At 43.5% G+C, this 26,451-nt stretch overlaps 1 protein-coding gene across 7 annotated transcripts in view; it reads left to right on the top strand.

The window, feature by feature from the left end:
* Positions 1–26,451, top strand: part of BIRC6 (baculoviral IAP repeat containing 6) — a 471,996-nt gene that overhangs the window by 311,057 nt on the left and 134,488 nt on the right. For all 7 annotated transcript variants that reach the window (XM_073557613.1, XM_073557615.1, XM_073557616.1 and 4 more), the window contains exons 57-63: positions 3,429–3,558; positions 10,818–10,949; positions 15,344–15,511; positions 15,634–15,807; positions 21,402–21,598; positions 22,634–22,934; positions 24,696–24,913. In XM_073557613.1, coding sequence (XP_073413714.1) covers positions 3,429–3,558; positions 10,818–10,949; positions 15,344–15,511; positions 15,634–15,807; positions 21,402–21,598; positions 22,634–22,934; positions 24,696–24,913 — 1,320 coding nt within the window. The remainder of the gene's footprint in view (positions 1–3,428; positions 3,559–10,817; positions 10,950–15,343; positions 15,512–15,633; positions 15,808–21,401; positions 21,599–22,633; positions 22,935–24,695; positions 24,914–26,451) is intronic.

The raw sequence follows: 26,451 nt of genomic DNA, 5'->3' as shown, positions 1-26,451 counted from the left end.
GAAGCATTGGCAGGGAGGGGGCTCCCTCCGTGCTTCCCTGAGCCCCCCCACAGCAGCACAATGTGCAGCGCTGCTGTGGGGGGCTCCATCCCTGCAGGTCCCCGAATCCAAGATGGCGACGAGGACCTTCGGGAGCCTGCAGGGAGCTGACTTCCTCAGTGCCTGCAAAGTGCAGGCATGAGAAAGTCTGCGTCTTTGCCTGTGACAGATCGCTGATTTGTCACAGTGATCTGTGATGTGACAGATCGCTGATCTGTCACAGGACAGTGATGTCCCCCCTGGGATAACCTAATAAAGTTTAAAAAAAAAAATGTAAAAATAATTTTTAAAAAATCGCTAAATAAATTTAAAAAAAAAAAAAAAAAATTCCCTAATATATTCATTTTTTTGGAAATAAAAAGAAAACAATAAAAGTACACATATTTGGTATCGCCGCGTCCGTAATGTCCCGCCTTAAAAAACTGTCCCATTAGTTAACCCCTTTAGCAAACCCCTTAAAAAATAATAAAAAAAAAAAAACGAAGCAAAAAATAATGGTTTATTATCATACCGCCGAACAAAAAGTGCAACAACGCATATAAATATCCATGGTACCGCTGAAAATGTAATTTTGTCCCGCAAAAAACGAGCCGCCACACAGCGTCATCAGCGAAAAAATAAAGTTATAGCTCGCAGAATAAAGCGATGCAAAATAATTATTTTTTATATAAAATTGTTTTCATTGCATAAAAGCGCTAAAACATTTTAAAAAACTACATAAATGAGGTATCGCTGTAACCGTACTGATCCGAAGAATAAAACCGCTTTATCAATTTTACCGCACGTGGAACGGTGTAAACGCACCCCCCCAAAAGAAATTCATGAAACGCTGGTTTTTGTTCATTCTGCGTCCCAAAAATCAGAATAAAAAGCGATCAAAAGATGTCACGTGCCCGAAAATGATGCCAATATAAACGTCAACTCGTCCCGCAAAAAATAAGACCTCACATGACTCCGTGGGTCAAAATACGGAAAAATTATAGCTCTCAATATGTGGTGATGCAAAAACTATTTTCACAATGAAAAGCGTCTTTTAGCGTATGACAGCTGCCAAAAATTAAAACCCGCCATGTATAGTAAATCAAACCCCCCATTATCACCCCCTTAGTTAGGAAAAAATAATAAAATTAAAAAAATGTATTTATTTCTATTTTCTCACTAGGGTTAGGGGTGTGTTGGGGTTAGGGTTGGAGTTAGAATTGGGGGGTTTCCACTGTTTAGGCACATCAGGTGCTCTCCAAACGCAACATGGCATCTGATCTCAATTCCAGCCAATTCTGCGTTGAAAAAGTCAAATGGTGCTCCTTCCCTTCCAAGCTCTGCCATGCGCCCAAAACAGTGTTTTACCCCCACATATGGGGTATCAGCCTACTCAGGACAAATTGCAAAACAACTTTTGCGTTCCAATTTCTCCTGTTGCCCTTAGGAAAATAAAAAATTGGGGGCAAAATATGATTTTTGTGGAAAAAAATTATTTTTTTATTTTCACGCCCAGGCGTTATAAACTTCTGTGAAGCCCTTGGGGGTTCAAAGTGCTCACCACACATCTAGATAAATTCCTTAGGGGTCTAGTTTCCAAAATGGTGTCATTTGTGGGGGATTTCCACTGTTTAGGTACATCAGGGGCTTTCCAAAGGCAACATGACACCCGCAGACCATTCCATCAAAGTCTGCATTCCAAAACGTCACTTTTTCCCTTCCGAGCCCCGACGTGTGCCCATACAGTAGTTTTCTCACACATATGAGGTATCCGTGTACTCAGGACAAATTGGACAACAACTTTTGGGGTCCAATTTCTCCTGGTACCCTTGGGAAAATAAAAAAAAATTGGGGACTAAATGATCATGTTTGTGGAAAAAATACGATTTTTATTTTCACGCCCGGGCATTATAAACTTCTGTGAAGCACTCGGGGGTTCAAAGTGCTCACCACACATCTAGATAAGTTCCTTGGGGGATCTAGTTTCCAAAATAGTGTCATTTGTGGGGGGTTTCCGCTGTTTTGGTACATCAGGGGCTTTCCAAATGCGACATGGTGTCCGATTCCAGCCAAAAAACGTCAAATGGCGCTGCTTCCCTTCTGAGCTCTGCCATGCGCCCAAATAGTCGTTTACACCCACATGTGGGGTATCAGCGTACTCAGGACAAATTGCACAATAACTTTTAGGGTCCTGTTACCCTTGGAAAAATAAGAATTGAGGGTGAAAAGATCATTTTTGTGGAAAAAATGATTTTTTAATTGTACGGCTGTACGTTATAAACTTCTGTGAAGCCCTTGGGGGTTCAAAGTTCTCATCACACATCTAGATAAGTTCCTTGGGGGATCTAGTTTCCAAAATGCGGTCACTTGTGGGGGGTTTTCACTGTTTAGGTACATCAGGGGCTCTCCAAACGTGACATGGCGTCCGATCTGAATTCCAGCCAATTTTGCATTGAAAAAGTCAAACGGCGCTCCTTCCCTTCTGAGCTCTGCCATGCACCGAAACAGTGGTTCCCCCCACATATCAGGTATCCGCGTACTCAGGAAAAATTGCACAATAACTTTTCCAGTCCAATTTCTCCTGTTACCCTTGGTAAAATAAAAAAAATTCAACCTTAAGTATTTTTTTTGTGAAAAAAGTTAAATGTTCATTTTTTTTTTTTTAAATATTCAAAAAATTCCTGTGAAGCACCTGAAGAGTTAATAAACTTCTTGAATGTGGTTTTGAGCACCTTAAGGGGTGCAGTTTTTAGAATGGTGTCACTTTTGGGTATTTTCTATCATATAGACCCCTCAAAGTGGCTTCAAATGTGATGTGGTCCGTAATAATAAAATGGTGTTGCAAAAATGAGAAAACGCTGGTCAACTTTTAACCCTTATAACTTCCTAACAAAAAATTTCGGTTCCAAAATTGTGCTGATAAGTAAACGTGGGAAATGTTACTTATTGAGTTTTTTGTGTGCCGTATCTCTGTGATTTAAGAGCATAAAAATTCAAAGTTGGAAAATTGCTAAATTTTCAAAATTTTCGCCAAATTTCTGTTTTTTTCACAAATAAACACAAATTATTTGAATTAAATTTTACCACTAACATGAAGTACAATATGTCACGAGAAAACAATGTCAGAATCACTGAGATCCATGGAAGCGTTTCAGAGTTATTACCTCATAAAGGGACAGTGGTCAGAATTGTAAAAATTGGCCCGGGAGTTAACGTGCAAACCACCCTTGGTAGTGAAGGGGTTAAGAGACTCATTTATTCAGTTAACATCTGGAAAATGAACTTCAGAACTTTTATCCAGGAATTTAGATTCAATTTTTGGGGATTTTATACAAAACTTGTGTGAATAAAAATTCTTTCCAGATTATTGGCTTTATCTGTCAACAATAGATCTTCTATTTTCATTTCAGCTGTACAAAGGCAGAATCAACGCCACCAGTCACATCATCCAACATCCCATGTATGGAGCAGGACACAAGTTCCGCACGCTGCACTTGCCTATCTCTACCACACTGGCAGAGCTGCTGGACCGGGTATCTGGTAAGAGAGATGATGTATATGATGATTCGGCACTCGTTATTGGCACAAGTCTGCACGTGAAAACAAACCATTATTGGATTAACGGGAAAGAAGCATATGAGAGAAATGAGAGAGTGCACAGCGAAAAACGCAGCCATGCATTTTTGCTGCGTTTTTGGTGAACAAAAAAGAAAACTTATCTTTAAACATGTACTGTAAGCGCATGACCCATATAATCCACAGGAAAAAATCAACAAAAAGGCAGCAGAACCTGATTTTTATAAGCGACTTATAAAAAAGCACCAAAATGAAATGCTAGATCACGGATCAATACACAATTTTTCTGCAGCCAGTAGTGTACTGTGAAGCATAGCGTTTGTAGAAGCAGAATTACTTTTTTTTGCCCAAAATACATGTACTTAAGTAAAAACAAATATATGCTTCCAATGGCGTCCATGTCTTATAAGAGATTGTTATAACTTGCGCATACAGCTCATACGGCTCGGGTACCTAAACACATTTATTTTCAAACTAGATGGAGGCTCAATGCTATCGCATCGGGAGGGCGGTAATGTCACGATGGGGGCAGGTTTTGCAGCGTTGAAAATCTCTTCCCCCCCCCCCCCCCGTGCTCACCCCCCTATCCACTCACTCTTTCCCCATGTGCTGACTTCTCCCGTCTGTGCTCTCTTCTTTGACCTGTCTCCCCCATGTGCTATCCCCCGTGTCTGCTGTGTCTCTCCTTCGTGTGCTGTGTTCTCCCCTCATGTGCTGTCCCGTTTGAGCTGTCGTCCCCCTGTGCTCTGTCTCTCGCCCCTGTGCGCTTTCTCTCTCCCCCATCTGCTGTCTTCTCTCATGTCATCTCTTGTTTAACCTGTGTACCCCATCACTAAACAGTCAGTGTACAGCATGTCAGGAGGAATTTCTATTTGAAGGGGTTTTCCCACGAACGACAGTTGATTTTAAAAATTGTCTGTGTCTGACCGTGTACACAGCATACCACATCTCCTGGGCAGGTGAGGAAGCAAAAGATATTACTGACATTACACCAGGAGATTGCTGAGGATACATTTTGTGAGGTAAAATATTGTTTAAAAACACTCAGTGAAATATTTTACCTCACAAAATGAATCCTCTTTCAGCCTCTGATTCATGCTAGCCACTGTTTGGGCAGTATGAATCCTATAACAGATTCCCTTTAAAAGGAGCCTGATCAGTAAGATTAACCCCATCCACCCTCCCAAATTACATATATTAGGCAGGCACATCTTTGAAATATCCATCTACACCTATACATCTTCTAACTGTTGCTGCATTCCTGAGTAATTGGCCTTTTCAGTTTTAGGCAAATAGGCGTTAAGTGCTCTCAAAATGACAAAACACATGGAGCCACTGCCCCCCTGAGGATCTTTTCCCACCCAGCACAAGTCGATTAAAGGTACTGTCACATTTAGCGATGCACCAGCGATCCCGACCTACGATATGACGCGGTCAGGATTGCTGGTGCATCGCTAAGTGGTCGCTAGTGAGCTGCCACACAGGCAGATCTCACCAGTGACATAGCAGGGGTCGGGAGTCACTACTTACCTGTCAGATGAGGCGATCCTGACGTCCTCCCGCCCGCGTCCACTCGTCGCTCGTCGGCGCCACAGGAAGCCCAGCAGGAAGCTGACGACGAGAAACGGTCCAGGACGTTCTCGCGCGATCAGCGATAACCAGCGGGGGAGCGGTTAGAGGTAAGTATCAGACATAGCGATATCGCTAGCAATATCGCTATAGCGTCACAAAAACCAGTGACGTTATAGCGATATTGCTAGCGATATCGCTTAGTGTGACAGGCGCTTTAGCTTCGTAGCTCACCAATTTCATTGCCTGACATCACAAAGGCAGTGAGTAATCAATTAAAAGGGTTGTCCGAAGGGCAATTAAATTTTAATTTAAATTCCTATCTGCTTAGTATTGTAATCTAAATGAGTTTCTAATATGCCTGTATTAAACATTCCTTCCTGTGCCTTATCTACATTACCTAACAGCCACTGCATGTTTTCCCTACATCCGGAGTTCAATTCCGACTATATAAATTTGGTATTAGCTCCCCATAATGGTAGCTGTGGGAAACCAGAATTTTATCTATATTCATACGACTATATGGTGGATTTTGAGCTTTTATCATGGAAAAATCCAACCCTAATAAACATTTTATAAAATAATTAGCACCTGAATGGTGGTAGAATGTGGATTTTCAATTGGAATTTGGCTACAGGAGATGAGCAGCGCCATACCGTGTACTGATTTGTATCGTGCCTCTTAATGTTTTCTGTAAGTCTGCAGCTCGGCAAAGTTAATTTATCTGGTCATTATTTATCGTGTCATTCCTGTCTGACAATGGACAGGGAAATGGATGGAAGTCAAGTGTTTTGCATTTGTTATTTCATTATACAAGAAATGCACTACATTCCGTAACGGCTGCATTTAACCTCTGAGTAATGTCTGAAAATGTCACAGATAAAACTGACTGCTGCTTCGCGACAAGAAGTCTGTGCAGAAAAGTGTGATTATGGGCTCAAAATATTCTCATTCCTAAAATGTTTCCTAAGTCAAGGACGGTGCGTTCAGAGAAGGGCTCCGTGCAGCAAGTGTGATGGATTTCACATCCGCTAGGGGGACAGATATTGCTAGAGATTATTCTTGCATTGATAAATCTTTCTCCTTTTAATGACCTTGAGTAAGTGACTCGCATTCTGTCTTTATTGCCTTGTCTGATATTCAGACATACTTACGGTACTTTTCACCGTCCTCCTCTTCCCCCGTACTTTATATTAAGTATAGACAGACCGGTTTTATCTTCTCGCCATAGACCTTATTGTTATGAGTTGGCTTTATTTCATTGTTCAATTGAGGATTGTTTTTTGTAACCTGTGGCTTTCCTAACATCCCATAAAAGTAGTCTGGACTTCAGATCGGATAAACATGGTGGTTATATGTCCTATTTTTGATCTGGCTGTACTTGCTGTTGTGAATTACTTAAATACACTGAGTGATGTGTAACCACTTAGATGCTGCCTTCTCTCCTGACCACAGCGTCTAAGGAAATACACTGCTGAGATTGGAGCCACTTTTGACCACAGCAATCTTAGGCTATGTGCACATGGTGCCTTTTTGATGCATTTTCCCACGTGGAAATGGGCCAAAAAACGCTATGGAATCCTTATGCAAGCTAATTCAATGACAATCCTGAAGTGTTGTGCACATGATCAGTAAATTTCCTTTGAGTATTTGCAGTGCATTTTTTTTTCTGCAGCATGTCAATTCTTTGTGTGCAGATTTTTAGCGTTTTCCACACATTTACTTCAGTTGAGTCAGTGAAATCCGCCACAAAAACGCAAGTATAAAAATGTTTGCGGATTTGCTTCATTTTTGTTTGCGTTTTTACCGGCTTCCTATGGTGCTTCCCACGTTGTCATCTGTGTGACAGCGTGGGAAACTGGCCCATTGTTCTTATCGACGGTAACGCTACTGCCGGTAAGACCGTTGGTCATAGCGCTGCGGGGTCATGCTGTCAGAAGTCAGCGTGACCCCACAGCTGTGACAGACCCGCAGCTGTGACCCACTGTAAAAAGCTTACCGCAGGTCAGCAGGCATGGGCTGATGAGAGAGACTATTCCTCCCATCAGGCTATGTCTGCTGTCATTGATAAGGGATGGCAGGCGCCGTTGATGGGAGAAGTCTCTCATCAGCCGGCTCCTGTGCTCACACTTTAACACAACATGTAAAACAAGTACATACATAAATCCCTGATGCCGCCCTCGTCTCCTAGAAAAAATCTAAAACATATACTCACCTTAACGCCTGATGCCCATGTCTCTTAGAAAAAATAATAAACCATCACCTGTCCGTCGTAGTCCACGTAATCCCGAGTGTCCCATGGCGATCTCACTTGTAGAACAGTCACATCAGAAGATAGGGGGCAGTGCTCTAGAATCACTGCGTTGAGAAACACGTGATGTGTCTCCGCAGTGTTGGATGTTGATCTCCATGAGTTCATTCATCCTCATTTTCACATCAGAAGATGTGACTGCTCTATACGACTGCAGTTGATACACTCACAGGAGGTAATCACTCCCGCAGGGTATCACTGAGGTGCCGTGAGAGAGTTCACCGGAATTCATCAGCTGATCAGCTCCTGTACTCTCAGTTCTCACGCAGTGGCGCCGTAAATGAGATCACCGGCGCTGAAGAACTCCGGTGATCTCTCTAACGGCAGCTCAGTGTTACCCTGCGGGAGCGATTGCCTCCTGTCAATGTATCGCCGGCTTTCTTTGAGAGCAGTCACGTCAGTGGGACATTATGGATTATCTTCTATGCAGGCAGGTGAGGAATATTGTGGTTTATTTTATTTTTGTTGCAGGAGACGCTGGCTTCAGTGGATTAGGCGTTCGGAGAGTATGGTTTAATTTAGATTCACTAAAGGAGTCTGTGATTATTTCAAATAAAGGACTTTATTCTTGGGGTGTGTGTTTTTATGATATCACTATGGGGTTAGTAATGGGGGCACCTCTGCATTACTAACCTGTGGACTTGATGTCACCTAGCAATACAAAGGTCACATCAACTCCCCCCCGCCCCCCAAATATCACCCCACTTACCACAGCTACAGGGCAAATTGAAGGAGCTGAGGCTAAGCGCCAGGCTTGGCTCGTCTTATAGATGCACCTTTTCTGGGATGACTGAGAGCTGATGTTTTTAGTTTGGAGGGGGCTATCATCTATGGCCCCTTCCTAGGCTATTAATATCAGCCTGCATCTGTCTGCCTAGGTTTGGCTGGTCAGATTTTATAGGAGGACCTCAAGGAGACCAGTCAAAGAAAACACTGCGGCAGCCGGCAAAGGCGCTCAATCAGTGAAATCCTAGGTGCTCCCTAGGAAATACAAATATGCAAATAAAGTCTGTGGAGTCTCATTTAAGAGTCTCAAACACGGGACTAGCCAGATCTTCCTCCAGGGAAGAACACAACCAAGGGGTGGCTCCTTTCGGAAACCACCATTACCACCATATTAAGTGGCCCTTTAAGTCAATATCCAGCTCTTTACGAGTTTACAGATATGACAAGGGAAATACCAAGGCCAGGTATCCATCCACAGACAGCTGTTTCGGGGTGTTGCCCCTCATCAGTGTGGAGTAGGATTCTGGCTAGGTGGGAGCAAGCCTAGTAGACCAACATCACGAAACAATCACTGACCCCAGGGAGACCAGTCAAAGAAAACACTACGGCAGCTGGCAAAGGTGCTCAGTGAAATCCTAGGTGCAATGCTCCCTGGGAAATACAAATTTCCCACACTGATGAGGGGCAACACCCCGAAACAGCTGTCTGTGGATGGATACCTGGCCACGGACTTTATTTGCATATTTGTATTTCCCAGGGAGCATTGCACCTAGGATTTCACTGATTGAGCGCCTTTGCCGGCTGCCGCAGTGTTTTCTTTGACTGGTCTCCCTGAGGTCAGTGATTGTTTTGTGATGTTGGTCTACTAGGCATTGCTCCCACCTAGCCAGAATCCTACTCCACACTGATGAGGGGCAACACCCCGAAACAGCTGTCTGTGGATGGATACCTGGCCTTGGTATTTCCCTTGTCATATCTGTAAGCTCCTAAAGAGCTGGATATTGACTTAAAGGGCCACTTAATATGGTGGTAATGGTGGTTTCCGAAAGGAGCCTCTCCTTGGCTGGGTCCTTCCCTGGAGGAAGATCTTGCTAGTCCCGTGTTTGAGACTCTTAAATGAGGCTCCACGGACTTTATTTGCATATTTGTATTTCCCAGGGAGCATTGCACCTAGGATTTCACTGATTGAGCGCCTTTGCCGGTTGCCGCAGTGTTTTCTTTGACTGGTCTCCCTGAGGTCAGTGATTGTTTCGTGATGCTAATCTTAGAGCAGCATAATGTGGGTGCGAGACCCTGATTTTTGCGATGTCACTTAATGAGCAGCTAAGTATATCGTTCATATATTAAAAAAAATATTTATTTTGCTCATAGAGCCATTAATTCCATAGCGCTTTACAGACATTGTGAGCCCTATCGGGGACAGTGATGATAATCTAAATTCCCTATCAGTATGTCTTTGGAGTGTGGGAAGAAACCGGAGAACCCGGAGGAAACCCACGCAAATACAGGGAGAGCATACCTTGCAGATGTTGTCCTTGGTGGAATTTGAACCTAGAACCCCAGTGCTGCAAGGCTGCAGTGCTAACCACTGCGCCACCGTGCTGCCATGTTTTATCAGCAGGAGATTATCACTAAAGGACTAGTAAACCTGCTGCCATGTAGTTCATCCCTGCCTCCTTCACTGATTGGCATCTTTCTGCCTATACACAGTGTACATAGCTGCCAATCAGTGGTGTGGGCGGATTATACAGGGCTTAGAGGAGATGCACTTGAGTAGGGAATCACACTTCTGGTTCAAGTCCCACCAGTGATTCTACAAAGCATGCTTATCTTGGGTATCTAGACAAGTACATATGGGAAATGCTACACTATTGTTATTGACACTGAAAAGGTTAATAAACATGACAAGTTGGTTGGTGTTGGTTTAGAACCCTGGTCTGAAGATTGTCTCTGGATTCTCACTTGGAAGTTATACAGCTGACTTAATAGGAACCGGTTAGTTTAGTTGTGGTTATTTAATAAACCAGAGGTTATTAAACCAGATACTAGAGGGCTGAAATACCTTTGGGACTCTCTCCCTGTTTAAATGCCTCTCCTGGGTAATGGGAGCTCATCTGCAGTTTTTTGGGACAGTCACTACATTGTGTACAGAGCAAACGGACACCTCCCGTGACCACATGACCTGCTAACAGCTCATCTGATGAGATGCTGGTCTTGTACCTTCACGGATCTGATATTGATGACTTCTAAAGATAAATCATCAGTATCTTAGTCCTGGAGAACCCATTTAAGCAAATCCCCCCCTTAGAGCCACAGTGTAAAGTATAAAGGAGTCGTTGAGCAGCAGCCAAGCTTTGAGACAAGTGGTTCTCCAGACTCCATCAGACTTTTACCATAAGGAGGTAACCTAGGTTATGCCGACATCTGTAATATGAGACTGCTCTAAGTATTTTCAGGTTTCTGAGTATCTGGTAACCGTATGCAGAGAATATCAGATCTTCACCATCACCCCTGGGATTATTAAACATTTACTTCATCCATCCCATCTACTTTCTTGTGATGGCTTACTGTTCATGGAGATTTCAAAAGTGACCTCCCTGTTTGTATCTCTTAATAGACACTCCGAGCATTACTGCTAAGTTGATCAGTGAGCAGAAAGATGACAAGGAAAAGAAAAACCACGAGGAGAAAGAGAAGGTGAAAGCGGAAAATGGATTCCAAGATAATTACAGTGTTGTTGTTGCTTCAGGTAAATGTGTATAATAGCATGTGAGCAAATCTTTACACGCTTCATCACTAAATCTAATTTACATTGTCACTAGTTTCCACAAACGTTGCATAAACATCCAGTACAAACAATTGCGGGGATCCTTTTAATATATCTCGTCAGAGAAATATCCTCCTTTCTCCACTGTTGAGCCATATTTTTTTTCTCCTCCCCTCTGCCTCCTGAATTCATCGTCCACTCAAAAAGGACAAGCTGCTAAGATTGCCAGAATTGGGAAATCTGTTCACAGTTGCCATATGATGTACAAGAGGCGTTCAATAAAGATTTCCCCTGACCCATTTCCTGTCGACTGAGAGCAATGAAACTTGGCACAGTCATTAGTCCTCCTCTACTAGAGTTGAGTGAATTTGTTCGGGTTCCCTCTTATTCGGCAAGCTATAACACTTACCGAATAAGCTGCAGAGGGAGCCCGGCTCCTTGGATCTTGCCGACTGATCGGTGCTGCAGCTGCATGTGTTGCGCCTTTGTCAGTCACAGCACATGCATGGAGAGCCCAACAAACAGGCTTCTCCATGCATGTGCTGTGACTGTGACACAGCCGCGACACATGCAGCTGCGGCGCTGATCAGCCGGCGCAATTCAGGAAGCCGGGTTCCCTCTACAGTTTATTTGGTAAGCGCTGTAGCTTGCCGAATAAGAGGGAACCCGAACAAATTCTCTCAACTCTATTCTCTACTTGGGTGCCACCTAGGGACACACACTTCTCCCATCTCATAAATCAACTGTAAACACCTCGCTTGTAGAAGTCGACAGGTTGCTCCAAAAGCCACATTGTGGAAAATACTTGCCCTTCAAAAATAACTTCATTGTTGGAAAGAGGTGGAAGTTCGATGGTGCTAGGTCGGGTGAATAACAGGGATGCGGTAGAATTTCAAAGCCACAGGAGCATGCTTCCATTTGGGCAACGTGTGTTGTGAACTGGTGCATTGTCTTGCAGAAGGCGGACACCTTTGGTGATCATGCCACGTCTCTTGGTTTTGGTGGCCTCCTGCAATTTCCGCAGCAGTGAAGCATAATATTCCCCAGTGGTCATGGTACCCTTTGCTAGGGAATCCATCAATTCTACTCCGTGCTGGTCCCAAAATACTGTGAGCATAACCTTGCTTGTCATGTGCCTTCTTTGGAGGTGGTGAGTAATGATGCTTCCATTGCATCAACTGGACTTTTGTCTCAGGATAATAGTGATGGACCCAGCTTTCATCCTGTGTGCTTAGTCTGTTGAAAGCATCCTCCTGGTTTCCATGGCACATTGTCAATAGAGCCTGAGAGCATTCGACTCGTTCCTGCTTCTGGAAAGGTGTGAGCAGCCGGGGAACCCAGCGAGTGGATACCTTATGCATTTGAAGATGGTCTTGGATGATTTCTTTCAGGGACCCCACACTAATCTTGACATTTTGGGCTAGGTGGGGAATGGTTATGTTGCAAAATGGCGACCTCCGCTTTCTGGATGGTGCTTTCATAGCTGAGTGGGGTTGCCCTGGATTTGAAACTGTTTACACCGAAGGCCGACCTCATTTGATTTGATGATGGCAGTTCTTAACCACATCATATGATGGGGAATCATCACCATAAACCTCTTTCATCTCATCGAACGTCTCCTTTGGTGTGCGTCCTTTCAAGTAAAGGAACTTGATGACTGCTCTGTGTTCCACTGGGTCCATTATCAAACCTCACACCACTTCAGCACCTTTAGGCTGTGTGCCCACGTAGCGTTTTTTAAGCGTTTCTGCAGTGCTTTTAGACAAGCGATTCTGCTGCAGAAACGCTTAAGAAAAGCATCCAATTGATTTTTAATGAAAACGCACATGTTCCAATGGTGCGTTTTTAACCGCTGTCGAATCGCTTAGCGGTTAAAAACGCAGCATGTTCATTAATTTACCATCAATTATATGGGCAAAAACGCTTGACAAATGCTTACAAAAGCGCGTCAAACGCATGCGTTTTCCCGGGAGCAGGGTGTGTGATTCTGCTCAGGTTTATTCTGCTTCAGAATCGCTACGTGGGCACATAGCCTTAAAATTAAGACCGTTATCAGTTCTGAGTTGCAAATTGGCACATAACCTATGGAGACTTATATCATTACACGTGCAGTTTCAGCTTCCTGTGATAAATAGAAGTGGGTCTGGGGAAATCTTTAATGAACTCCCCTCGTATATGGAGCATGGAGGGGGAGACGGAGAGGAGCAGAATGAGAGTGTGCTGCGTTCTAGTGTTTTCTCTCAACCCATTGTGGGATTCACAGCTGCATTTGCTACAATTGTATAATGTCCACCTTGCTGCTGTTTTTTAAAGAGGCTGCCCAGTCTTGTGGTACAAGTCTGCAGTCACTCTGTGATTGCAGACTCCTGCATCCTGACAGTGTGGACACCGCACGCTATCCGAGTTCTTCAGTGTCGCTGCCAAGATGAGGTGGTTATGTGATTGCAAGTTTGTGACTAGATGTACTCGGCCTCACTCAATACTAGCAAATTGAGCAAGGCTGACCATAGTTGCAATTATGTGACCTTTCACTCTCAGCAGCAACACCAAAGAATCCTGACATTGTGCAGTGTACACACTGTAAGGATGCAGAAGTATGCAGTTCACAAGACCAGACAATGATTGTGAGAAGAGATATGGCAGAAGAGCAGGAATCCCTCAGGTCTCTGATTTTTTTTTTTTTTTTGTTTTTTTGTAAAGGAGACCTAATTGTTCCTAGTCTAGATATAAAACCTCCCTTCCAGCTCTGCACAATCCATCCCAATATCTTTGATTGTCCCACGGTCTTACTTTGAGTGTATGTTTTCACTGCCGCTAATTAGTGACACCTGCAATGCTACATATGTGGTTCATACATGAAATCTAAACAAACACTCCGGTTATCCTTTATAGTTCTCCCTTTGTTACCAATCGTGTGTATGTGTAATGAATGCAGTAACATAATCAACGGTTATCGTCTTCTACCGCTTTTAGCGGTGCTCCGGTGTTGCGTGACGGCACTTGTGACCTGCCAAATCACACAGCGTCTCTCAGTGCAAGTTCGAGTCTGTTAAATTTACATAGACAGTAATTCAAAAAGGGACCTTCGCACAGCAGGCACTGTGTGTAATTTGGCAGGTCACAAGTGCAGTCACATAACGCTGGAGTGCTGCTGAAATCGTCAGAAGATGACATGATTGCGAACAAAATGGGAAATAAGTGATTCTTTAAAATCTATAGTGGCAATTTTTTCAGTGTAATTCCGTTTTGATAAATCTCTCCTAATATCTGTGTAATACATACCGTATATACTCAAGTATAAGCCGACTCGAATATAAGCTGAGGCGCCTAATTTTGCGACAAAAAAACGGGGAAAACTTATTGACTCGAGTATAAGCCGAGGGTGGGAAATGCAGCAGCTACTGGTAAGTTTTAAAAATAGATATTAATAAAAGTAAAATGATGGCCCCATAAGATGCTCCATGTTAATATATGCCCCATATAATGCTGCACAAAGGTTAATGGTGGCCCCATAACATGCTCCATATTAATATACTCCCCATATAATGCTGCGATTAAAAAAAAAAAAAAAAAAGACATACTCACCTCATCGCTGCCCGCTGCTCCTCGGAATCGCAGGCTCTCTGCAGTGACTGTACAGGCAGAGGGCGCGCAATATACACATCATCGCACCCTCTGACCTGAACGTCACAGCCAGAGGACCGAGGAGACAGCACAGCGTTGGAACGGAGACAGGTGAATATGGCATGGCTCACCTTCCCCCAGTGCTACTCGCCCTCCTGGCCTCTGCATATCCAGCTCTGCTACATCTCAGTCCCCGCGTCTGCATCTCCCTTCCTGTCTTCTTCCTATGCTGGTCACATGGTACCCCTCATTAAAATCATGAATATGCGGCGGGAGTGGTGACACGTCCATATTCATGACTTTAATGAGCGGTACCATGTGACCGCACAGGAAGAAGACAGGAAGGGAGATGCATACGCTGGGACTGTGATGTAGCAGAGCCTGATATGCAGACACCAGGAGGGTGAGTATCATATCTCCTGTTCCCCCTCCCCCGCCGGCTTTCTGGTGTATGACTTGTGTATAAGCCAAGAGGGTCTTTTTAAGCCCCAAAAAGAGGCTGAAAAGCTCACCTTATACACGAGTATATACAGTAATATAAGAAACGGTTAAAAGTATGAAGAATATTTTGATGTTTTTTTATGCCCCTTGTATATGCATTGTATTACCCATCAATAGCTACATAAGAACCCACTGTTTTTTATGACGATTTTATGTAACGTGAATTCTCTACATTGGCAGTAAAAATTTTCATGCATCATTCTCAAGAGAATATCTGTCCTTATCCATTATTGTTTTATTTTACACCAAAGGGTTAAAGTCCCAATCAAAGCGGGCCGTGTCCTCTACTCCACCTCGTCCACCATCAAGACGAGGAAGAGTAATGACTGATAAAGTAGGGGGCTCTTCTTCAGGAGTGGACTCTTCCAGCAAGACCATCAGCATCCCTGTGTTCCACCTGTACCATAAATTGCTGCCAGGTAGAGTTTCTTCACTTAATTTTACATATATTTAATGTGTGTCTGTATAGATGCACATGCACTCAAGATGAGTTAAAATTGCAAAATTTTTAATTTGAACATAAATTATTTTTGTCATGCAGGTCAGCCCTTACCTCCTGAAATGACCCTTGCACAGCTCCTCACTCTCTTGTATGAAAGAAAGCTCCCCCAAGGTTTTCGTTCTGTAGATCTCACAGTTAAACTTGGTTCCAAGGTCATCTCTGATCCAAGCTTATCAAAAACAGATTCCTTTAAAAGACTTCATACCGAAAAAGGTTTGTTTGTAATATATATACTTGTTTTCATTTTTTCTTTCAGAAATTACTGTATATTAAAAAAGATCTGTCATTAGTAATACTGCCCGAACCACAGGCAACCTTAATTCGAGCCTGGCTTCACGATTGTAAACAACTGTCTTTTTCTGAAACACTGGGAAATAACAGTTTAAAAAGAGAACTATAGGAAGAGACCCATGTATTCCGATGCAGCCCCCAGCCGGCTACTCCCCACCCTGCTTCAGCTAACAGGTCTTTTCACTGTTTGTCCCCTGCCGATTTCTTAATCCCTTAACGACCACCGATACGCCTTTTAACGACGGCAGTTAAGGATAATTATTCCTTAGCGCCGCATTCTAACGGTGCTGTCAAATAAATGAATAAGTGTATAGCGCCCCCCAGCTTCGTAATTTCTCCAGGGTCTCGGCTACCGGGGGTAGGGGAGACCCCGGAGACCATGATTTGGGTCAGCTTTTACTGACCTCAGTTTTGCGATAGCCATTATTTACCCAATAATGACGACCACAAAAAAAAGTCCAACTTCCCATTTATTTCTCTCTCCGCTGATGTGATCTAGCACATCAGCTAGGGTTGGGGTTATAGATACGGTTGGGCTAGGGTTATGGTTGGGGCTGTAGCTAGGGTTGGGCTAGGGTTATGGTTGGGGATATAGATGGGGTTATAGTTGGGCTTATAGCTAGGATTGGGCAGCTTGGGTTATGGTTGGGGTTATAGTTTGGTTGGGATTATAACTACGGTTGGGCTAGGGTTAAGGTTGGGATAGATGGAGGTTATGGTTGGGGTTATAGTTAGTGTTAGGGTTGGGGTTAGTGTAAGGGTTGGGGCTAGGGTTAGGGGTGTGTTGGGGATAGGGCTGTGTTGGGGTTAGATTTAGGACTGTGTTGGGGATAGAGTTTAGGGCTGTGTTAGGGTTAGGGCTGAGTTAGAATTGGGGGGTTCCACTGTTTAGGTGTACCAGGCGGTCTCCAAACGCGACATGGTGCCCGCCATTGATTCCCGCCAATTTTGCGTTCAAAAAGTCAAATGGTGCGCCCTCCCTTTTGACCCCTGCCATGCGTCCAAACAGTGGCTTTCACCCACATATGAGGTGTAGGCATACTCAATAGAAATTGCACAACAACTTTTGTGGTCCATTATCTAATGATACCCTTGTGAAAATAAAGTTTGGTTCCAAAGTAAATTTTTCGTGAAAAAAGTAAAATGTTAATTTTTTTCCTTCCTCATTGCTTTAGTTCTCATGAAGCACCTGAAGGGTTAATAACCTTCTTGAACATGGTTTTGCGCACCTTGAGGGTTGCAGTTTTTAGAATGTTGTCACTTTTGGGTACTTTCTGATATATTGACACCCCAAACTCACGTCAAATATGAGGTGGTCCCTAAAAAAAAATGGTTTTGTAAATTTTGTTGGAAAAAGGATAAATCTCTGGTCAACTTTTAACCCTTATGACGTCCTAACAAAAAAATTGTTTCCAAAATTGTGCTGATATAAAGTAGACATGTGGGAAATGTTATTTATTAACTATTTTGTTCGATATGACTGGTTTTTAAGGGCACAAAAATGAAAAGTTTGAAAACTGCAGCATTTTCAAAATTTTTGCCAAATTTCCGTTTTTGTTTTTTTTTTCATAAATAAACACAATCTCATGTTGAAGAAATTTTACCACTAACAGAAGAAGTACAACATGTCACGAAAAAATCTCAGAATCAGTGGGATCCGTTGAAGCGCTTCAGAGCTATAACCTCATAAAGTGACAGTGGTCAGAATTGTAAAAATTTGCTCGGTCATTAAGTGCAAAATTGGCTCTGTTACTAAGGGGGCCGTTACACACAACGAAATTGTGAATGATATCGTTGCAACGTCACCAGTTTGACGTTGCAGCGATGTCGAAATGACATCGTTGCATGTGACATGTAGCAACGATCAGATGGCTGATCGTTAATCGTTGCTTAATGCTCTGGGCCATAATTCTGTCGTTGGTCTCCTGCTGGGCAGCACACATCGCTGCCTGTGACAGCGAGAGACCAAAGATCAGCGACGCCGGGAGCTGGTATCCAGGGTAAACATCTGGTAACTAGGAGCCGCTCGGCTCTTAGATACCCGCTGTTTACCCTGGATATCAGCTTGCTCGCTGGTCCAGATTGCTGGTGGGTCTGTCTGTGTGACAGCTCACCAGCGATCAGCTATGTCCCAGCGATCTCATCCACGTCTGATCGTTGGTGGGGTCGCTGGGACATTGAAGCGTGTAACGGGACCCTGTGGGGTTAAAGTATGTTTTCTGCCAGCATTTCAGAGAAAGACACAGTTGGCTGGAATTGGAATACCAAGGTGTCCGCCTTGGGGACCTTTAGTAGGCCCTTGGCTGCCATGATAGCTCCTGAGTACCTCTTCATAGCGTTGCTGGGATATGCTTGGGTAGTTGCAATTTGTCCATTTAAAAGCCACTGTCCGTTATTGACAGTGGCATCCATATGGATAAAGAGCAACAATCATAACCAACTAAGGCTGCTGCTTTTACAGGCAGATGCCAACTCTGTTGAACAGCTGACATCTGCTACATGTGAAGCTGACAAGGACTTCTACACGGCCAATGTAAGATCATGCACCAGAAAACGCCTGGACAACAACTTTAATTTAGTTCCTTTACAGAACATTTTTCTGTTCTTTGAGGTCCAAAACCAAAAATGTTGTAGAATCCAGCACTCTGGCAGCAAGTGCGTCTCCATGAGTATCCATGTAGGTAGGTTTTGTTATTAAGGTCTACATCGATGGTAATATTCCTGCATCTGTTAGTTGGAATCTTTGCTGAGGGTGGTTGATGAAGCTGGAGCTTTACGCCGTCTTGTTGCTTTTTATTGCTTTACTATTGGATCAGCTCGCTATTATTTCAGGATCTAAAATACATTGAGGGAAATAGTGTGTGCAGACTTATGGATCCTGTATTCTGTAAATGATCACTTGTTAATTTCTCTCTAAAGTTCTGCGGATTTGTTTTATATATTTAAATACTACAGCCCTTTTACTTCTGTTTAGCACTAAGAATAGAAACGGTGACTGGTATTTAAAGGGGTCGTCTCATGTTAAATGAGCTGTCTCAGGTTCTTAAATGGGTTAAATTGCAAAGTGCTTGTAAAGCGAAACAACTTTGCAATTTACGAGCGGTCCGGTCCGATAGGTGTCGCAGGTCTGGCGCCTCCCATCTTCTTGTGATGCCGCCCTCTTGCTTCTTCATCGCTCACGGCATTGTGCTCCTGATCTGCCCTGCTGAGAGCAGGGCAAAGTACTGCAGTGCGCAGGCGCTGGGCCTCCCTTACCTTTCCAGGTGCAGGAATTTGCTCTACCCGCAACCGGGCAGATAAGTACGCCTGCGCAGAAGTGCGACACCTTGAGCGATGAAGCAACAGGAGGGCAGCATCGCTCTCTTAAAGAAAGCGACCCTGTCACCTGTTTTGGCCGCTCTAAGAACAGAGGGATTTTTAATTTTATAGTTTACATCTCTGCCAAGGTTACCAGCCACCCTGTGGTCTCAGTGACAGGTTATCTATGCAAGGAGACTATAAATGGAGCAGCAGTGTGCATGCTCCACTAACGTTCTGTTCCGTTACTTCACTTGTTTTCACTGGACACCCCTTTTATCACCAATTCTCTTGTTAGATAACTAGCATATGGGTGGGGAAGTCTGACCACTGGAACACCCGCATAGATCGGCATTTGGGCAACTTTTCTCTCTGTTACAAATTGGAGCAACTTTGCGCATGCCTCACCACTGATCCATGCATTCTCCATGTGGCTACCAGAAAAAGCTGAGTGCAGGGCTCGGCAGCCCCATGGAGCATGAATTGAGTGGTGGTCAGTCATGTGCCCTACCACTCCATTATAACATGGAGAAAAGTTCCCCTTTGTGCAGATTGGTGCAAATCACCACTGTTTAATACTGTAGGATGGTTTCACACACACACACTGATAATGGCCATTTTGATGCAGGTGTTTGAGCCAAAGCCAAAAGTGGTTGCACAATAAGTAGTTTAAAGACAAACCGTTTATAACATGCTATAGACAACAAAAAGGGTTACTATGCCAAGAGCAGCTGAAAATTTTATTAAGCAATGAAATTACTTGTATCTGAAAATATTCATTTATAAAAATGGAATAACCCATGTAGTCCTTCCATTATAATTTCCTTTCTTTTTGAATCCACTTCTCACTTTGACTTAAACTGTATCAGAAACTGCAGTAGTATTTATCCAGAATTGTTCTGTGTGACCCCAGCATCAGCCTCTGTGGAAAAAATGTCCTTCCTTACTATAAAATCATCTTCAGTAAGAAGTCATTAGAAGTAATCCATACGTTATCGTAGTTCTAAAAATGGAAAGTTTAATTGAAAAATGTTTCATCTTTTTGCACCTAATTGGGAACAGAGTTAGCTTGGGGGCTGTCTGTTCATGAGCGACAGATTGAATACAGTTGTTATGATGGTGACAGAGCGCTTCATTCTGGTTTATAGCTGCAACCAGAGGCTTTTAAGTTATTTTGTTTGCCCCTTTTTACTTTGTGCAAAACTAGCTGTTTATGCCGATTACCAATTTTTTATTCTACTTTTGGGCTGTCGTTTGGTATTTGCTGCATTAAGGGAGGCAAGAAATACACAAACAGTTTTCCTAAAGGGATTGTACATCCCTCTTTACAAAAAGCTGCTATATGGCCTATTATATATTGCAATGAGCCACAGTGTTTATTCCACATTATCACCATTTTAATTAGCTAAGATTCATATTAACTCATCAATCATTACATTTCTATTGCTTCCTAAATTTAGATCAGTTTGTGGGTTTTTTATATGTATTTTAATTGGATGTCTTATTCGGAGATGAAATAAAGGTGGCCAGCTTCATTACTGCATTTAGGCTGCAGTAGCGCAATAAAATTGCTCCAAAAAGGCAAGACAGCCGCAATGTTTGAACGCAGCCACAAGCTCTGAGGTTGAGTAGCAGGAACTAAATAATATGAATGAAATTTAACAAATGCATATTCACTATTATAAAAGAAAAAAGCAATCCTGAAATCTTGCAGTTTTCACACTGGCCTTGAGCCTCAAAGTAGGTAGAGTTGAGCGAATATCTTCAGTTCCCCGCTTATTCAGAAAGCTATAGCGCTTGCCGAATAAGCTACAGCGGGAATCCAGCTTCCTGGATTGCGCCAGCTGATCGCTGCTGCCGCTGCATGTGTCGCGGCTGTTTCACAGCACATACATGGAGAGCCTAACACACAAGCTCTACATGCATGGGCTGTGAATGTGACACAGCCGCAACACATGCAGCTGCAGCGCCGAACAGCTGTTCAGCCGGTGCGATCCACGAAGCCAGGTTCTCGCTGTAGCATATTTGGCAAGCGCTATAGCTTGCCGAATAAGCGAGGAACCGAAGATATTCGCTCAACTCTCTAATAGTAAGCTGACCCTTCGTTTAATCTCATGTAAATTAGTATTGCGTGCTTCCCGACATGATTTAGCAATATGTATGATGTGTTTGCATATTCATTGATTTATAATTTGAGGTACTTGTCTGTCTTGCAAAAGAACACGGAGATCTGCTTGGGGCCTGCCCTGAAGATGACGTGTTGAGCCCAGGAGATGAATGCATGGAATCTCTTTTAGATGAGTCTTTCTTGGAAACCTGTCCAATCCAGTCACCATTGCAGGTGTTTGCAGGAATGGGTGGATTGGCACTGATCGCTGAGCGTCTTCCCATGCTTTATCCAGACGTCATTCAACAAGTAAGTGGTGGATTTAGAATAATAGCACTTTAATTTATATGAAATCTGAATATGTGTTCCTATTTGAGATCTTTATATCTTATGCAAGAGGATGCAATAAATCTCTGATGGGTGGTGCTCCACAAAAACCTGCTTCTCGAAATGGGGACCTGTCTCGTACCACCGGGAATCGAGAGGTGGACTTGTACCATTCTCCATTTATTTGCATAGGCATTCCTAGCAGGTCTCGTATCTATAAGACTTTTATGGCAAACCACGAGGATGTCATCAATGGCCCAGAAAGAAGTTTCCATTTCTGAGTTGACTGTTTTAACAGATCAGATTTTCTGAAAGTAATATGAACTGGTGATTTGAATAAAAGGAACGTTTATTTGGAATAAATTTACAATTAAAAGTGATAGATAAAGATAAGATATAGAATGTGTAGACTGGACCTCTATGAATGTGACAGAAGGATCTGACCTGTTGCAAAAGAGTGCATGATTGCAATGAAGGTTCTAGCTCGCAGCCACGGAGTTTGACCTTGCCCAGAACCAAGAGTTTTGAAGATCAGAAATAGTTGAACAATTTCTAAGCAAAATACAAACAATTATTATTTTTCAATTACTATGGCACAAAAGACTTTTGAGGCTTCTTGTCTCTGTGAGTACATCTTATCTACAGAATAGCATCTTATCTTGTATAGTTGGCAAATAACAAGTGATATGGAATATTGGCAAATTATGGATTGTAATAACTATTGATAATTCAATTTTCACTGCAAAGACTAGAAGTACCTATACACCTGGAATAACCACCGCCAAGTTAACAGCCGTCTCTTAGTTTCCCTGTATACTCGGCTTGGCTCTAATCTGGGGCAAACTGTAGGTGGTTTTTGCATTTCTAATGTGGCATAGCCATCGTTTTCTCCATTGGCATGATCTCCCGAGGGATAGTCAGACCATTAGGTGGTCTTCCGATCCTAAGATTTTATGGAAGAACACAGCCTTACTGTACCATTATAGTAAAAATGTATTTTCCATGTTTTTCTTGTAGGTCAGTGCCCCTGTGGTTACCTCAACAACACAAGAAAAACCAAAGGATAGCGATCAGTTTGAATGGGTTACCATTGAACAGTCTGGCGAGCTGGTCTATGAAGCCCCTGAAACCATTGCTGCAGAGCCCCCTCCTATCAAGTCTGCTGTGCAGACCATGTCCCCCATCCCGGCTCACTCCCTTGCTGCATTTGGACTCTTTCTCCGTCTCCCGGGTTATGCTGAAGTTCTGCTAAAAGAAAGGAAACACGCACAGTGCCTACTTCGCCTGGTTCTCGGAGTAACGGATGATGGGGAAGGAAGTAAGTGCTTAGCTTAGATCACTGTGCCGTTATGCCGGCTGGTAATGAGCGCTTAGACATAAGTTAATACATTCATGATTTAATATATATTTAATTCTCTAATATAAGCACGATGGGGTTTCAGTGATTTTGAGATTATGCATTGCGTTTCGGTGACCTCCTTTAGTTTGAGGTTATTAAACCCAGAGACAAAATCTGTCTAAGATATTTGGATTTGATTCTTTCTTTAATGTGCAATATAGCAATTCTGAAGCACCGCTTATGAACAATTGTATGCAGCTCATCTAACTTCACCTTCCATGATTTTTATATTGAGCAGCGCTGTACTGCACTTATACTCTGTCACTGTGGTTTTATGATGTGTTGGGAGGAGGATAGTCCTCTACTCGGCTTTGCTGTTTTTCAGCTTATTTAATTCTGTGCTGCTGAAATGAATGAGTTCATATGATCTGTTAGTCTAATCCCGACCACATCCGATCATCTGAGATAAAATAGTGTGTAGTAATTTAGGCAAAGTAAACATTTAAAGGGATGGTGTGACCTAATTAAAAACATCAAAGGCAAGAATGAGGTTAAAATGGCAAACTCTGGCATGCACTACTGCAGTCACCTATCTGGATTCAGTACAGGACGCACTGCTACCTGTGCTGGCTGTTATGATTGGCTGCAGTGGTCACGTTACAAGAACAGCGCATCATCCATAAAACATCCAATGACATGGCCTCAGCGTCCCTATAATAGAAGAATGGTGGCATCATCTCTTCGAATGCCAGTGCAGAACGGAAGAGTGGCATCCACTAGATCCACAGGAGTGACAGCAGGTGGGTATTCCACAAAAAAGAGGTTGTTAGGTTGCTCCAGCACTTCACTTAAAATGCATAGTTTTATTCCATAGATAAAAGTATTTGCACAAAAAGAATCCACATCGTCAAATAATCTGCTGTAATATCCGTGGAAAAAGTCCTAGAGATGTGAGTTTAGAGTCTTGGTTGAAGCGTTTCAAAGTAAAACTTCTTAGTCATAACCTGAACCTCTTATTGGACGATGTGGATTCTGTTTGTGCAAATACTTCTATCTATGGAATAAAACTATGCATTTTAAGTGAAGTGCTGGATCAACCTCTTTGTTTTGTGGACTGCCTTCCCTTGGATTTAGGATCCCGTGCACTCATGGATAGGTGAGCTGATCATGCATGCCAGATTTTGTGATTTTTTTTTTTTTTTTTTTTTCATTCCCAACCATGCCATCGGTAGCATTTTGAATTAGATCAGACAATCCCTTTTAAAGAGGAACCTGTTAGCATGTTTTCCTTTATATACTGGTGCTGCCACCTTATATGCATTCTAATGCACATCCTTACACCCTTTTACATAACCCTGCCGTAATGCAGTACTCCTCTTGAAAAATGATTTAATAAAGGTCCCTCGGTGCATGCAAATCTGTGCCAAGCAGTCATCGATGAGTGTCTCTCGACCGCGCTAAAGACCACCTCTCTACCCACAATCAGAGCCCCCTCTTCATTTGATTGACATTTCCATCAAATGTAGAAGGGCAGCAATAGCACTATTTATCCAAAGGTGTGCTGCGTAACTGCTGGGATCTAAAGGGGTTGTAGAGAGACATATATAATGTTGTGTCAGCAGTATATAAAGGGAAAGTCTGATAACAGGCTCCATTCTACGGTTTCCAATATTTTCACTTTGGCCAGTGGCTTAACTTGAAGGAAATTCACTTACGTATTATTTCGTTTTTCCTTTTTAGGTCACATCTTACAGTCACCATCTGCAAATGTCCTGCCAACTCTTCCTTTTCATGTATTGCGCACCTTGTTCAGCACAATGCCCCTCACCACAGACGATGGCGTGCTCCTAAGGCGTATGGCACTAGAAATAGGAGCCATACATCTGATTCTGGCTTGCTTGTCGGCCCTGAGTCACCATGCTCCCAGGATACCCAACTCTAGTTCCAACCCAGCTGAGGTAGGTTTGAAGACCACCTGTAACTCGAAAATCACCTGTGTATTGCTCGATGGGTAGGGGCAAGATGCAGGATCATCATTTATGCCCTTGAGACCGTTTGTTTTAATCTCTTGGTGACCAAGCCTAATTTTTCAAATCTGGCGTCACTTTATGGAAATACATTTTCTCCTACGCCTCATTGGGGGACACAGGACCATGGGTGTTATGCTGCTTGCCACTAGGAGGACACTAAGTGAAACGCAGAAAAGTTAACTCCTCCTCTGCAGTATACACACGCCCACAGCCTGAGATTGAACCAGTTCTTACTTGGTGTGTGTAGAAAGGCACTTGCTTCAGACCCCAACGTTTTTATTTTATCTTTTGAATTTTTCTGTAAATTTTTATTTTTTAACTAACGGAGTGAAGGGAGCGACGAATCCTTTCTAGGGTTCGATTTCCCCCGAACCATCAACAGGCGAGAACGCGTCGTATACCTCCCCGTACCCTCTCCTGTGACGTCTAGGGCATGCCTGGGCTCAACTACGGGCAACGGTTCCTCCATGGTCCCGATTTCCCCTCATCTCCAAGAGGTCCCCGGAGCCAGGTACATATCCGAACAAGGCCCCCACGTAATGGGGCTGCAACTTCTTCACGGACCAGACACCCTGAGTGGAATGCAATACAGTCTGCAAACTCTCCATCCCCCTGTCTAAAGGGAGGATAGATTGAGGACTATATCTTTCAGGACAGCACAGCTCTGTGAGTATGACAGGGAGCGCTGATCGCAGACGGCAGGTCTCCACGCCGGCATGTTTGTGCAGGAGGTAGGGGGTCCTGGTCCCTAGGGAGCAGAGGGAGTGATGTTCCGGTGCCCAGCGGCGCTTGTTCCGGTGCCCGGACTCTGTTCTCCCCTCAGCCGACACGCATTGCTGGCGGCCGTCAGAAATTTAGCTCCCGGCTTCTAGTCGGGCTAGGTCGCAGTTACTTGGCTCCGCCCACCGTGAGTGTGCCGGCCCATGTTGCTGGCGGTTCTCGTCCTGCACGAGAAGCGCTAACCTATTCTCGGGGGCCATGATGTTTTTCTCTTAGCCTGCTCCCTGACAACCGACGATGGCACAGTAACCCTGGAAGGAGCCAGCAAGTTTGGAGCAGGTATCACGAAGGCACACTTCTCTCCTGGGGACAACAACAGATCCTGGGTAACCTGTACTGCGCCTCAGCAGGTGACATTAACCCCTTCTCGGCAGTGCTATACACTTTCTCTACAGTATGTAGCAATATTCTGCCTACGGCCTCTATAGGTACAAACTATCCCATGTCTATAAAAAAAAGGGCTAACAAAGACACAGTGTTTTCTTACTATACCCTTGTCCCGGGATCACAATATTCCATTATACATGGATTGTGACATAGAATTTGCAAAATGGTACCCGTCGCCACCACCAATTCTGCTGAGTCCAGTCCCCTCTAAGTGGTCTGCATGCCTGTTAGGGTCTATGGATTCCATGACTGAGGCAATACCCCCTCTCCGGGGATTCTTTTTATGTCAGGAAACCATG

The sequence above is a fragment of the Dendrobates tinctorius genome, unplaced genomic scaffold, assembly GCF_039654945.1.
Source record: "Dendrobates tinctorius isolate UK_male_01 unplaced genomic scaffold, ASM3965494v1 ptg000250l, whole genome shotgun sequence".
Classification (NCBI taxonomy): Eukaryota; Metazoa; Chordata; class Amphibia; order Anura; family Dendrobatidae; genus Dendrobates; species Dendrobates tinctorius.
This window is presented reverse-complemented; position numbering and strand designations above follow the sequence as displayed.